We start from the raw sequence: 16,251 nt of genomic DNA on the forward strand, positions 1-16,251 counted from the left end.
TTTCTTATTCCATCTTTGAACACGGAAGTGATACGTTTCCCTTTCCAATTTGTTTCAGTGAGGTATTACCTAATTAATGTTTGAGTAGCACTTTAAAAAGCAAAACGTAATTACTGATAGTCACTGACATCTCCCCGGGAAACACTAGTTTACAATTAAGAGATACATACATCAATAGGGAACTATAAGACTTATTATAAAAACCTTACATTTTCATGACTGAAGTTGCATGACCTCAAGCTAAGAAATCAAATAACAGCATCTGAGCTTTGTTCATAACATATTTACTGCAAACTGGTTTTCGCTGTCTAAAATTCAGTTTGCTTCACTACACGAGTTATTTAGCACGACATATTGTACATGTATGCAACAAAACAGTTTCCTGTTTCTGCCTGAGCATAAAGAAACACTTTTTACTGTAAGGGTGACTGAGCGCTGGCACAGGTTGCCCAGGGAGGTTGTGCAACCACTCTTCCTAGAGATACTGGAAAGCCATCAGGACATCAGCACCAGTCTGCTCTAGGTGACCGCGATGGGTGCACTCCTCCTCTTTGAACTAACTGAACTTTTGGTCCAGGCAGATGCTTAACAAGTAGGCCTAGCAGCAGTTAATCCTGTTGTGTGAGGCTATCAGTGAGGACTCAGCACCAAACCCAAAACCACAGTTGGGGTGGAGACTGGGCTGATAAGCGCCGAAACTGCATTAACACAGCAGAAAATCTGACTACCAATCAACCACTTCATGCAGCCATCAGGGCCTGTTGAGCTCTCCCTCCATAGCAGCAGGCTGCGGGTGATCTCCCCTTGAGTAGGAATGCCTCACAAGGTTTACCCTTGAGGATGAGAGGCGCCTTACCTGACACCAGACATCAATGGCTTGGTAAGTGCCATTTTTTGCATGCATGTAACGTTTAAGATATGTATAGTAAGCTTACATGATAATCTTTGTATCCCATACTAACTTTAAGTGTAGTAGAGTACTGACCGCAAATCCATCTGTACTTATAAGTATTGTACATACCTAACTCCTGCAACAGTGACCCTGCTTGAGCAGGGGGTTGGTTGGACAAAATGACTTCCAGCGGTGCCTTCCACCCTCAACCATTTTGTGGTTCTGCTAAATTGAAAACTGTCCCTTTTTAAGGCTACTCATGGAATTTGTATTGTATGCTACAAGTACTTACCTGCCATTTCCACCCATCTATCATAACCACCTTTCAAAATATACTATACAAGAAATAAAGCAGTCCCACTAATCCAGCTTTACTGACAAATCTCACTGTGCTACAAATACTTACTCCATGTTAACAACAAGCAATATGTTATACAATAGCTATTCCTGATACTAAAAGATTGTCCCATTTTACTAAAACAAAAAATATCTCTAAAATATCTCCATTCTGTTGATCTTGCTGCTTTAATCTCCTTTGGAAATAATTACAGATGAACATGATAAAACATTGGGACACCCATAAATACAAAGTTTAAAAACATTGAGATTTAAAAGGTATTATGCATGCACATTCATGAACTGGTTTTGTCTCAGAGTTCACCATCCCAGGGCTCTGCTTTCACACTACAGCATTCATTTTCAGTCTGAACTCTAGATTCTGCTACTACCCTAAAACGTAAACTACTTAATTTCAGAGTCTAATGGATACTTCCACTAATCTGATACTTTTGGTACCAGATTTCAGTATCTTTAAGTTTCCAGAGCCTGGTTTGTTTTGTCAACTAAGACAGTCCATTAAAAGTGAACCACAGAATCATTTAGGTTGGAAAGACCTTTAAGATGATCAAGCCCAACCATTAACCTAACACTACCAAGTCCACCACTAAACCATGTCCCTAAGCGCCACATCTACACGCCTAGTAAATACCTCCAGGGATGGTGACTCAGCCACTTCCCTGGGCAGCCTGTTCCAATGCTTGACAACCCTTTTGGTGAAGAAATCTTTCCTACTATCCAATCTAAACCCTCCCCTGGCGCAACTTGAGGCCATTCCCTCTTCTCCTATCGCTTGTTATTTGGGAGAAGAGACCGACACCCACCTTGCTACACCCTCCTTTCAGGTAGTTGTAGAGAGCGATCAGGTCTCCCCTGAGCCTCCTTTTCTCCAGACTAAACAATCCCAGTTCCCTCAACTGCTCCTCGTAAGACTTGTGCTCTAGACCCAGCAAATGTTACATGGATATAAATTCAGTGGAGGTATTAATTCTCCCTGTAAATCTTGAGTTTAGAGCACTTCTAAGGGTTTTTTTCATCCACACAAAAGAACTTTACCTTGACTGCTTAGCAGCTGGCTTTAGGTATGTAAGTTACAACAAAACAAATATATTCTTATATGTTGGGGCGTTTGGGGGGGGTCCCCCCTTTTGTTTTGTTTTTAAAGATATTTAAGTATCTTATGGACCACTAGCATATTTGGCCTTCAGTGAAAAGCAGATACGCTATGATCATTTTATATACCATCTGTGCACACGAAGGAAACTCACGATTCCAGCATGCACGAAACTATGTTTACAAACTTGGCTGGTAAATTTCACGAGTTGTTTTGGGTATTAGAAAATAATTATCTTGGGATCAAAACCTGGTTTTATAGCTGTTACATTACATGTTTTGGTTTATTATACTTTTTCTGTATATTAATAACTTGTACTAAAACTAAGATTATTTTTTCCTTATGCCTAGATATTAGCAAATAATATCTGAAACTGTACAAAAAAATCTTTCTTGTTTCCATTTCTCAGTTTATTAAAAGTGCCTTTTCCTTGATTCCGTTTTCTCATTGAAAGTGCCTGCAGTTTGTATTATTATATACTTAATTATTTATCCCAGATAAAACACTTAAGAAGCTTTAAAACCTAGGAAATCAAGGCAACAGAGCAATGGCAAATATTTCCACTACAGAATCCAATCAAGGGTTCATTCACCATCCAATTTAAACTTAAAACTCTTATCTAAACTAAAGCAAACAAAATCCACAAGTCTCAAAGCTAGTCTTTCTAGAAGAAAAGGCTCAAAACCTTATGAGAAACTCATTTCGTGGGACATTTCACATTCCATCTAAGATTAATTCCTTTATATATATATTCCTGCTTCTAATATCAACCAGATGTGACAATGAAGTCTAAGCAGCACTGTAAAAGATGCAAGGATATCCTGTAGCTCAGCATTTCAGGAAAGGGTTGGAGAAAAAAGGCAAAGGTACCTGGAGCTAAGTGATTGATTGAGGAAGTAGTTATAATCTGGAAGTATTCTAAATTAAATTTTATTAGTCATTAGAAAGGCTGCATTTCAGTGAAAATGCACAGTGCCCTGACATAAGTACGCTACAGTGACAAACAAGGAAACCATCAGGAACAAGAGCATAGCTGTCCCACACTATGCAAACAGCGTGTGTATGAAACAAGAGAAGAACCCAACATCAACAAACAGGTTTGTTCTCTAGCTTTTCAAGCACATCATTGACAGGAAAACCTAAGGTTCTGTATTTCAATTTCCCACAGCAACAAGACTGAAGAGATTCCACTGATACTGAACTACATTAAAAAGTTTGTTCCTTTAGTAAACTCACAGGCAGATTTCAGCCCAGCTGACAGAACAATGAGAAAAGTCTTTGCATTCATTTTGCCACCAGTTATTCCTGAAACATTAACAGGTCTTCCCTGAAACCCTCCCGCGCACAAAATTCCTGCATGGTTAAACAGGTCAGTCACTCCATCGCCACCGAATTCTATTAATGCTAATAAGTATGTCCAACTTTCACACTATTATCAAGTTATCAAGCTTCAAATGTCACCTTAGTGTTTAGTTCTACATTTAAAAAAAACATTAGTCTGGGCCTTCGTTAACAAAGTTGTAGCCTGTTACGGTTCACTGCATGCCTGCTAAAGGGAGCAGCCATAAGAATCACTGCAGATTTCATCTGTATTTGCCATGTGGATTATGAGCTCCTCATTTTCAATGAATAAAATAAAATTTTCCATGCTAGGTATACTACATGGCAATATTTAGTTCTTAAAATTCTGCATCATTTGAGCTGTAGCAAGCTTAATTAAAACACTAAATTTTGGACTTTCTAGTTTATCAGGATTATAACTATTATATAACTATGGAACATAAAAATTAAGATCAGTATTATCCTCACTTTTTAATGTTCATTTCAATTCAGTCATCGTAAATTCCACAGAATTTACACTGCCCATGTATCACTCCCTCATCAATTTGTGCTTCACTTCTTTTATTCCCTTTCATCACTTTCTCAGCTATGCTGTCTTCTTGACAGGCTAGGTCAGAGCAGCTGCAGGAGAGGAATGCAAGCATCATGCCTCTTCATTGAAGCATTTTACCCAGAAAGCCAGTTGTGACAAAGTAGACTGGCACTGTTGGATTTAAGAGAAGTCATAACAGAAGTGAGAAAGAACAACTCTGAAATGTACTAGCAGAAGGACCAAGACAGTAACACAAAAAACCCAGAAAGTAACCTTCTTAGACACATATTTTTATTTTTCCTCAAAGTATAAATATATATGTGTGGGTGTACATATTTTTACAAATTCTAGTAGGTAGCAAATTTCTCATTCTTATCCCTTCACTGAAAAACATAAACCCAAACTGAATATGGAACCATAACAGTTCACTCAGATCAAATTTATTTACTTAAAATATTCACTATATTTATATAACAATTGTAACTTCAAAAGAAAAAGCAAGTTTCTACTGACAAACGGTGCTACAGTAAAACTTTGAATTAATGTCAGCGAATAAAGACAAATATTTCAACAGCGTCTGTTGGGAGGCATTACAGAATACAGCATTTATATTAATCATTCTATTTTATGTAATTTTATTACAATCTTCTATTTTAAAACCAAAATTACTACTCTTGCTGTTAAGGACTATAATGTTTCATGATTACATGATCTACTAAAAAATACACACTCTGGTATGGAAAAGCCTCAATTACTTTCACTTAGTTTCTTTGTGCAAGGTTCCTTAAGACAGATGCACCCAAGTTATCAACATACACAACCTTCCCTGAAAACCACAAATTACCAGAAAGTTCCTTTCAGCCTAATGATAGCCATGTACAATGTGACCACTCACAGAGGAAGCTTCAACATGTTAAACTGGAATTTGTATTAGTGGAGACATGTAAACTCTATAAAATTTTTTTTTGTCTTGGAAGTATCACCATTTCCTTAGACAACCAACCTACATGAAGCAACTCTTCTATGAAATTAATACCACTGGCATCTTCTGGAGACCAGATAATGGTATCTGCAAGTAAGTACCAGCTCACACTTTATACTCAAGAGGAGTTTCAAGACACAGAATTTCAAAAACATGCAAAGAACACTAGGAAATACACCCAAATCCCTCAGCCCTAGTAAATCCATTGAGCAAATATTTCCTAGTGCATTCAAAAGCTGCGACAAGGCTTGCAAAAGCGAATCCAACAACAATTTTTCAAGCAGATTTTGTGATTATTTATATTCTTATATGTATATTTTTAACCTCCAGAACAATGTCATTCACTTGTACAGTTTTTCATGAGAAAGTTCAGGCAAAGTTCATTACAGAAATTCTCCAAAATTGATCAGTATCACTCACTGCACAACACTGTTCAATTTGTCTGCTTTTAAAGCATCAACAAAGAGCCTGTTTTTTTAAATAGTCAGCTGATTGCAAAATTAATCTTTACCATCACCGTATGTTTTGTATTTTCACAGGAAGAAAAAATTTACTGCACTGCCTAAATGGTTTGTTTGGTTGCATATAGAGGTATTAAAACAATTATAAAAACCCCACATGGACATAGCAACTTTTCAGCAGTCCTGTAGTAACTTCACAATTTTACTAGCCAAATCATAAATCTTACTAACTGGTCTGCCATATGTAAACTCATGCATTAAAAAACAAAACAAAACAAAACAAAAAAACCACCCAGTTTTAGCATATAGCACATCTTTCAAAAAGACAGACTGAGACTGGATCATGAGTTTAACTTTAGCAGGACCTAGAAAGCGATTGCAAACAGTTTTTGACTACTCTTTTAAAAAGGCAGATGACTCTTTTCTTGATAGTAACTTTGCAAGCACCTGCTCATCCATTTTATTTCTATTCATTTTTTTAAAAAAAAAAATTTATAAATCATCCAGTCATTGTGCTAACACCACTCTCTCCCTCCTGCCACCAAAAAAAAAAAGATGCGAAGCTCACGTTAGTCTTCTCTTGCTGCTCAAACTGGTCTTGATGCCATCTAAACATCTTATAACACAGTTTTTGTATTTCAAGGGATGAAAAATTCTTTACCTCTCCATATTTCCTCATCTTCCTGACTGACAAGGCAGCAGCCAGAACTTTGCTGGTCTGCCTGGCAGTGCCCTGACTTAGTTAAAAAGATAAATTTTAAAACTAAAAAAGTTATAGCAATCTGTATTATGTCAACATGCTAATTTTTAAATAAAAGTATGCAATCTCTCTTTGTGGACTATACTGGGTACAAGAAGTTGACACTTTTCATGGTTTCTATAACTCTACAGAGAGAGTTGAGAATAATTCACCTTGAAGTCATCATGGTAAATATAGGAGGAACAGAAAAATTTCCTGGTTTCTCTTCCCTCTGATATTTATGCTCTACTGAATTACAACTACACTACATGCAAATATAACACATCATCTTAAGAACCCTTACTATCTAGCAATTCTAATATCACAAAAATTAAACCTCTCACCACAGTCAAAACACAAACGTGCAAATCTGTATAATAACGAACATACAATAGAAACATAAATCAGATTATACTTACAATCTAGTTAACTTCTGTGTGTTCTGAAAAAGCAGCTCTGGAAGAACTTGCAATTTGTTCTTGTTCAGACGCCTAAACAGTTACAATTAGAATAAAAAACAAATTAGATTATAGTCCAATTTAAGAAGCTTATTCTATTCTACATAAACACATGAAGCTCCCATTGTATGAAACTTCATGCTATGAACTCAGCATAGAATGCATTATGTACATTATCCATACAGAAGCCAAAGAGATCATGCCATCCGTAGACCACCTGCCTAGATTCTTCAGGTAGGAGTCAAGTGACAGTCACCAGAAAGTTTGAATTTTTTAATATGGACGAGTACACAAATATATTTTCTTTAATTTTCCTCTGGACGCCTACTAACGGCGAATCATATGGACCCCATGGTCAGCTCTCATTGCTCTGAGGAATAGTTACCAGGAGGTATCTGGATTTTCTCTCTCTTTCTAAAAATGTAGGCATAGTAAATGAAGTGATTTGTCCAGCTGAGCTTACTTCCAGATTAGCTATTATTTCTACAGTATACACAGAAGATTTTTTTTTTTTTAAGCATTTACTTAAAACTTCACTTTGAAAATATGAGCACTGTTGTAGAACATAGGAACATACAGGTAACCAGACAACTGTATGCTGTTTTGAAATAGAATCTTAAAGATTCTTCCAGAAACATTTTAGAGAACTGTTTAATATTTGTACATTAGTCCATTTTACTCACTCATTGTGAAAAGTTTTACACTGATGAACACAATTTGTGAATTGTAAGAAATCAACTGTTACAAGCTACTCCAGCCGAGTAGCTATGAAAAGCATAAGCTTCCTCTCCTTCATAAAATGCATGACAGCCCTGCAAAATCTAAAAGCAGTTCTACTTATAAGAAACAATCTTTTTCTACATTCCTTTTTCTGTTGTCTGACAATAAAAAGTCACTTGCTTTCACAGTCCTAATGAATGTTATTTACATAACAAAGTTGACCTAAACTAAACTGTTCTAAATAGGAAGCTGACTTCTCATATATGTTCGTATATAAGCCTGTATTTATGCCTCCTTTGCTCCCAATCTACCTTAAAAGTTAACTTTGATAACAGATTTTGGTAGAGTTTTGATCTCAGAAGACACCTGGAACTTTTAGAAACCTACACATACTTAGCACCCAGTATCTGGTTTCCAGTTTTCTTGCACACTGAGTAATTTCACTCTCAGAATTCAAGGATTTTTTTGAATTGAAATGACTTCCTCAGAGATCAAACTAATGTTGTGGGGTTTTCATGTGGCAGAGTTTTCATATGGCTACCATATGAACATGTCTTGCAAGATAAAGGGGTGATGGGAGAGAGGGGAATATTTACTTCTCTTTCTGACACCTAGAACAGATCAAAGACTGCATTTGCAAGCTTGCTTACAGAGCCTAAACGTTACACATTACGCATGCTGCGCGCTAATTTAAGCAGATACAAAAATTGGTTATTTCGCAGTGCTTCTACCGACTACCCAATTACATTTCTGAGATAAATGAACAAAACAGTAAATGAAACACTAAACAACAACATGAGAGATACTAAGCACTAGCTTGCATTTGGGAAAGTACATGAAAAGATTTTAAACTGGATTCCTTTACCCATGTGAAATTTCACATTTTTATAGCAAATTAAACTTAATCTTGATCTTGTTTAAGGTTGATAGTAACGTGCTACTTAATCCTCATCCGATTCATATTTTGTTAAGCACGTTTATATTCTAGAAGAGTTGATCTACTTAGCAGGATGAAATACAATGAAAAAAATTACTTATGATAATACAGGCCTTAGCACTCCTCAGTTCCATCCTCATTCATTAAGACTACCACTAGTTCTTGAGAGTTAGTTATCAATCAGAATGAAAAAGACTGCCAGTGAAATGCATCAATCCCACATAGTTGTCTGATGATTATTACTGTGCCTGATCATCATTTCCGCTCTCGTAATGTACATGCAATTATCCACTGTAAGTCCAAAGCCATTTGACTTACTTCAAACCAATGTCCAAGGAATACGGTTTATGAATATTCTTAGCTCTACTTGCAAGGATTTCACAAATGCTGAATTTATGCTTATTCTTTTAAGCCACAGAAACTAAACAAAATCGGATTAAGTTTCTAGAATAGGAGGTTCCACACCAACAAGCAGAGAAGAAAATGTATGTAACAAAAAATGGTATTTTCAAGGTTATAACGTTTGCAACCTGAGAAGTCAAACATTTACAATCTACAGCAACACAAACAACTTCTTAAAGAAAAAAAGCTAACATTTTTTTTTTCCCTAACTTATTATCAAATTAATGCAGAAAATCAGAAACAGTGTGGCCGGCAGGAGCAGGGAAGTGATCGTCCCCCAGTACTTGGCACTGGTGAGGCCACACCTGGAATACTGTCTCCAGTTTTGGGCCCCTCACTGCAAGAAGGACATTGAGGTGCTGGAGCATGTCCAGAGAAGGGCAATGAAGCTGGTGAAGGGTCTGGAGCACAAGTCTTACGAGGAGCAGCTGAGGGAACTGGGGTTGTTTAGCCTGGAGAAGAGGAGGCTGAGGGGAGACCTGATCGCTCTCTACAACTACCTGAAAGGAGGGTGTAGCAAGGCGGGTGTCAGTCTCTTCTCCCAGGTAGTTAGTGATAGGAGAAGAGAGAATGGCCTCAAGTCGCGCCACGGGAGGTTTAGATTGGATAGTAGGAAAAACTTCTTCACCAAAAGGGTTGTCAAGCATTGGAACAGGCTGCCCAGGGAAGTGGCTGAGTCACCATCCCTGGAGGTATTTACTAGGCGTGTAGATGTGGTGCTTAGCGACACGGTTTAGTGGTGGACTTGGTAGTGTTAGGTTAATGGTTGGACTCGATCTTAAAGGTCTTTTCCGACCTAAATGATTCTATGATTCTATCAAATATGTTAAGTGATTTCCTGCTATTTGTATGGGTCAACACTGCCCTACCTGTGATGGATAAAGACCAAGTTCTCAGTTGCCCTTCTAAATTGTCCTAAGCATTTTAAGATTTCACCCTGACATTACCTTAGTATTGCTTTTCTTTCAAACTGCATACGAAGTGAAGTCCACACGAGGACGCTTTTGAAAAGCTCACATTGTGACCTACTGCTCACTAGGACTGAACATTTCGTATCGGTCTAAATTTATTTAATATTTTTCACATTATATTGTTGTAAATGAAGTGTTGGTCTTTTTATACTGCCACAGTAAGCAAGCCAAATCCATTTATCAAGACCAATAATTTAATGACATTCTTCCTTTGCCTTAACTCATGTAAGCTTGATTTTCAAAATAACCCATCAACTCAGGTTAGTGCTCCTGCACTGTACTGCACATGATGCTGTCCTCAAAATACTGCAAGTGCACAGTACTTCTGTCACAGACAGAGCTTGCAGCTAGTAAGCCAAGGCTACGTTAGTAATTGATAACTAAGCAAATCTGAGGTAACAACAAACATTTGAAGAGTCCATGGCTACTGATGTCTTGGTTCAAGTTATGGAACTCTCCAAACACCACTTCCATCACTTCTTAAGATTTCATTCAAGTTGGAATATCTGCCAAAAGTAATTTTATTCATCATTTGATTCTCAGGGGAACTCTAGAGAATGAATAGGGTTTTGTTTCTCTTGAACATCACCTACTGTATTTAAATAATTCCTACTGCAATACTGACCTAAGTATAAGACTAGATCACCTCATATAAACTTAGGATGTAGAGCATGCTTATATTTATTATGTGCCAGAATGCCATCATCAGCCTAGGAAAAATCCCAATTACACATCTTATTTCTCTTCCTGGGCTTGAGAGAAAGGGCATTAAGAAAGTTCTCAATACAGCAGTATCAAAGTACCAGACAGGATGTTTTTAAATCCCATAAAAGAGACATAGAAGCATTTAAAAATTATTTAATGAAAAGAGCAAATGTTCTGAATGGTCATTTATAAGCACTGTTTCCTCCAGTTTGACAAAGAGGTGCCAAACACAAATGAAATGTAGTGGAATAGTTCCTAACACGCCATTCAACAAGAACTTCACTTTACCCTCATCTATCAGTAAGCTCTAGGACAAATAAGGAAACTTCAAGTGCAAGGTGAAGCAAACATTAGGAATGCCAGCACAGGGCAGGGCAAGCTCTAATGTAGCTATTCCTAAGGGGAACTTCAAAGCACAGGCTGAGCACACTTTAAGGAACCCATTGTGGAGCAGCCCCTTCACACACAAAACAATGCAAAGAGTGGTACAGAAATTCCCTGTTCTTGCCTAAGCCTGTTACCTATGAGAGCTTTTCACCATCATGTTAATGTCTAAATCTTGTCCTGTCAGGTGTTTAATTCCAATTACAACAGTATTTCTGATTTTATAACAAATAGCTTGGAAAAGGTGAAGCCATATATTATTACAATAAAATAAAAATGGTCTGCAAAAAGATCATAAACAAAATGAGCCAAAACCTTGTAAAATGATTCTGTGGACATTGTTCTTGTGACTGCACTGTATTAACAAATATAGATATTCCTGATTTTAAATTAGTGACTTATTTAAAATAGAAATAGAATCAAGATACGATATCTGGAAATTGGATTTAAAAGCCAAGCCATTTTTGCAGCTGCAACTACCTACATCATGAATGAATGACATACCAGTTTTGTGAATCTGAAGAGTAGACCAGGATTAAAAAAAACATCATTTACATTTTCTCATAAGCAAAATCAGTCAAATTTTGACTGTCACACCAAATCCTTTGCATTGTTCAAACTGGGAACACCACCTGGGACTCACAGCACTCCAACTAAAATCTTTGATTGGTCCTCTTCTCTCCTGTTAGAAACACATCCACCACACAATCAGCACATGTGCACGCACATGTGCGCACACACATAGCACCAACCACCACCATATCAATATTGAGGTACACCCAGAGGAAGGAAGGAATCTGGGGCACAGAGCCAGACAAGATTTGATCCAGGTTATTTGACCTGGGACTGCTGGATAAGAATGCAGCTGTTCAGTCTCTGAAGTATTTTGAACTGGATGTTTCACAGCTAATAAGACCTGCAAAGTATTCTGGGAATTCAGAGCACTGGGCAGAATGATGTATAATCATCTAATGCCACAGAATAGATTAGCTCCAGCGCTGGATGAGAAGCAACTCTGGATGTGCACAGCATGGAGTCCAGACTAATAAAATGTCCTGGAAGCTGAAGAACTGTGCAGAGAGGCTCTCCAGGAGTCATATCAACTTGGGCAATACCTGCATTGAGTCAAATTTATTAAGTCTGATTAGACACATGCTGACTATACAGTCAACAATCTCCATACACTGCAACTCTCTCCATCCTCCAGATTACTTCAACCACTGCTATGCATGGGAAATACAACTTTGCACATTCCGTTTTGTTAGCCTGCTCCTCAAGTCCCCATAAGTGACCCATAAAAGCTGACCAACCACCAACAGCAGGCAATAGTTCTCAAGGTGTAAGCAGTGGGCCTCCACGAGTCCATATGTCACCTCCAAGGCATCCACGTAAGACCACTACACTAGCACAATGTCCTCTCGCTAGGCTCAAAGGTATATTCACTTATGCTTCTGCTGGAAGATGTCTAAGAAGCTGTAAATGCTAAGCACTAAAACCCTGTAGTTCTGTATGCAGAAATTCACTACAGAAGTAAACTATTGTTTATTCTGAAACTGCCCTTGGGAGACAGTCCTGAAGGGCAAAGGGGTCCAGGAAGGCTGCACATTCTTCAAGAAGGAAGTCTTAAAGGCACAGGAGCAGGCTGTCCCCATGTGCCATAAGACAAACCAGCAGGGAAGATGACTGGCCTGGCTGAACAGGGAGCTTCTGTGGGGACTCAGGGAAAAAAGGAGAGTTTACCACTTTTGGAAGAAGGGGCAGGCAACACAGGAAGAGTACAGGGATCTCATTAGGTCATGCAGAGAGAAAATTAGAAAGGCAAAAGTCCAGCTAGAACTCAGTCTGGCCACTGTTGTAAGAGAGAATAAAAAATATTTCTACAAATACAATAACAACAAAAGGAGAGCCAAGGAGAATCTCCATCCTTTATTGGGGGTGGAGGGGGGAACAACATTGCCACCAAGGATGAGGAAAAGGCTGAGGTACTTAATGCCTTCTTTGATTCAGTCTTTAATAGCCAGACCAGTTATCCCCAGGGTTTTCAGCCCCCTGAGCTGGAAGGCAGGAATGGAGAGCAGAATGAAGCCCCCATAGTCCAGGAGGAAGCAGTTAATGACCTGCCACGCCACCTGGACGCTCACAAGTCTATGGGACCAGATGGGATCCAGCCAAGAGTATTGAGGGAGCTGGCAGAGGAGCTTGCCAAGCTCCTATCATCTATCAGCAGTCCTGGTTAACAGGGGAGGTTCCAGATGACTGGAGGCTTGCCAGCGTGATGCCCATCTACAAGAAGGGCCGGACAGAGGATCCAGGGAACTACAGGCCTGTCAGCCTGACCTCGGTGCCGGGAAAGATTACGGAGCACTTCATCTTGAGTGTGCTCAACAGGCATGTGCAGGTCAACGAGGGGATCGGGCCCAGCCAGCATGGGTTCATGACAGGCAGGTCCTGCTTGATCAACCTGATCTCCTTCTATGACCTAGTGACCCAACAGGTGGATGAGAGAAAGGCTGTGGATGTCACCTACCTGGACTTCAGAAAAGCCTTTGACACTGTCTCCCACAGCATTCTCCTAGGGAAGCTGGCAGCTCATGGCTTCGGCAGGTGTACTCTTCGCTGGGTAAACAACTGGCTCAATAACCGAGCCCAGAGAGTAGTGGTGAACTTGGTTAAATCCAGTTGGCAACCAGTCACAAGCGGTGTTCCCCAGGACTCAGTTTTGGGGCCAGACTTGTTTAATATCTTTATCAATGATCTAGATGAGGGGATTGAGTGTGCCCTCAGGAAGTTTGCACATGACCAAACTGGGTGGGAGTGTCAATCTGCTCGAGGGTAGGATGGCCCTGCAGAGGGACCTGGACAGGCTGGATTGATGGGCTGCGGCCAATTGTATGAAATTCAACAAGGCCAAGTGCTGGGTCCTGCACTTCAGTCACAACAACCCCATGCAACGCTACAGGCTTGGGGAAGAGTGGCTGGAAAGCTGCTTGGAGGAGAAGGACCTGGGGGTGTTGGTTGACAGCCACCTGAATATGAGCTGGCAGTGTGCCCAGGTGGCCAAGGCAGTCAGCAGCATCCTGGCTTGTATCAGGAAGAGTGTGGCCAGCAGGAGCAGGGAGGTGATTGTCCCCCAGTACTTGGCACTGGTGAGGCCACACCTGGAATACTGTCTCCAGTTTTGGGCCCCTCACTGCAAGAAGGACATTGAGGTGCTGGAGCATGTCCAGAGAAGGGCAATGAAGCTGGTGAAGGGTCTGGAGCACAAGTTTTACGAGGAGCAGCTGAGGGAACTGGGGTTGTTTAGCCTGGAGAAGAGGAGGCTGAGGGGAGACCTGATCGCTCTCTACAACTACCTGAAAGGAGGGTGTAGCAAGGTGGGTGTCAGTCTCTTCTCCCACGTAGTTAGCGATAGGAGAAGAGAGAATGGCCTCAAGTCATGCCATGGGAGGTTTAGATTGGATAGTAGGAAAGATTTCTTCACCAAAAGGGTTGTCAAGCATTGGAACAGGCTGCCCAGGGAAGTGGCTGAGTCACCATCCCTGGAGGTATTTACTAGGCGTGTAGATGTGGCGCCTAGGGACATGGTTTAGTAGGCATGGTGGTGTTGGGTTGACAGTTGGACTGATGATCTTAGAGGTCCTTTCCAACCTTAATGATTCTATTCTAGTTTTACTTTTATTAAAAAATAAGCCAGCCACCAAGCCAGGAAACATGAAATTAATTATTACTCTACTGTTAATTGGTCTACTTGTGGACTTGGTAGTATTAGGTTAATGGTTGGACTTGATGATCTGAAAGGTCTTTTCCAACCTAAATGATCCTAGGATTCTACCATAAATTACTGGCTCACTTTTTGTAACTAAGATTGCTTAGTAAACTGAAAAAAAACCAGTCAAGGGTATAAGCTTATCTATTGTTTAATTATATTTGAATACAATATAGTTTCATCCTCCTAAAATCCCTCATACAGAACCAGGCATATAAGTGGTTTGACTCTTGTAATCATCTTATACAGGAATACAGGGTTAAAACTTCAGTGTATGAAGTACTGGGGTATCTCAGGAGCACTTCTATAACTTGTGTAACTGAAACTTCTATAAAATGTGTAACATTATATATAATAATTTTCATAATGTCATACATATGCATAATATCTCTATGCACCACAACAGTTTTGAATGAAGCTTTATATAATAAAACTTCATACTTACTAGATGTGCCCATGAGTTTTTAATAAAAGAAGAGTAACTCCTTCCTTCAACACTGCAGCCAGCAAGACATGGCAGCATTATTTCGTAAGATACATACCTCTAGGTTACGTGTTGGCTATTTTTCTGGATATTGCGTGACATTATTTTCAAGACAGACATAAAATAAGATAAGCATGAAACAAAACAAATACAACAATAGCTTACATTCAAGATTGGAGGAGGCAGCCTGGGCTGCAGTGATCACGCATTGGTGGAGTTCACACTCCTGAGGGATACAGGAAAAGCAAGGAGTATAGTCAGGACCCTAAATTTCAGGAGAGCAAACTTCCAGCTCTTCAAGGATTTAGTCAGAAAGACCCCCTGGGAAACGGTCCTCAGGGACAGGGGAACAGAACAGAGCTGGCAGATCTTTAAGGACAGCTTCCATAGAATGCAAGAGCTCTCAGTCCCCAGGTATAAGAAATCAGGCAAGGAAGGGAAGAGACCAGCATGGCTGAGTAGAGACCTCCTGGTCAAACAAAAGAGCAAGAGGGAACTGCACAGGAAGTGGAAGCAGTGACAGGTGTCCTGGGAGGAGTACAGGGAAGCTGCCCGGTTGTGTAGGGAGGGGGTCAGGAAGGCCAAGGCACAGCTGGAGCTGAATTTGGCAAGGGATGTAAAGAATAACAGGAGGGGCTTCTACAGGTATGTCAACCGGAAAAGGAAGATTAAAGAAAGCGTACCCCCCGATGAACAAGAATGGTGACCGAGTATCAACAGACAAGGAGAAGGCTGAGGTACTCAACAACTTTTCTTTTTTGCCTCAGTCTTCACTGGCAACCTCTCTCCTCACCCCTCCCAAGTCAATGGACCAAAAGATGGGGACCAGGGGGGTAAAGCCCCTCCCACTGTAAGGGAAGATCAGGTTCGAGACCACCTGAAGAACATCAATGTACACAAGTCTATGGGACCTGATGAGATGCATCCCAGAGTCCTGAGGGAATTGGCTGATGTAGTTGCCAAGCCACTCTCCAGGATATTTGAAAAGTCATGGCAGTCAGGTGAAGTCCCTGCTGACTGGAAAAAG

The 16,251-nt window shown here is 39.9% G+C and overlaps 1 protein-coding gene across 1 annotated transcript in view; it reads right to left on the reverse strand.

Moving 5' to 3' along the window:
- Positions 1 to 16,251, reverse strand: part of SLIT3 (slit guidance ligand 3) — a 549,457-nt gene that overhangs the window by 480,858 nt on the left and 52,348 nt on the right. Inside the window, exon 4 of the mRNA XM_075714742.1 lies at positions 6,817 to 6,888. Within this exon, the coding sequence (XP_075570857.1) occupies positions 6,817 to 6,888 (72 nt within the window). The remainder of the gene's footprint in view (positions 1 to 6,816; positions 6,889 to 16,251) is intronic.

Source organism: Pelecanus crispus, chromosome 8 (genome assembly GCF_030463565.1).
Source record: "Pelecanus crispus isolate bPelCri1 chromosome 8, bPelCri1.pri, whole genome shotgun sequence".
Taxonomy (NCBI): domain Eukaryota; kingdom Metazoa; phylum Chordata; class Aves; order Pelecaniformes; family Pelecanidae; genus Pelecanus; species Pelecanus crispus.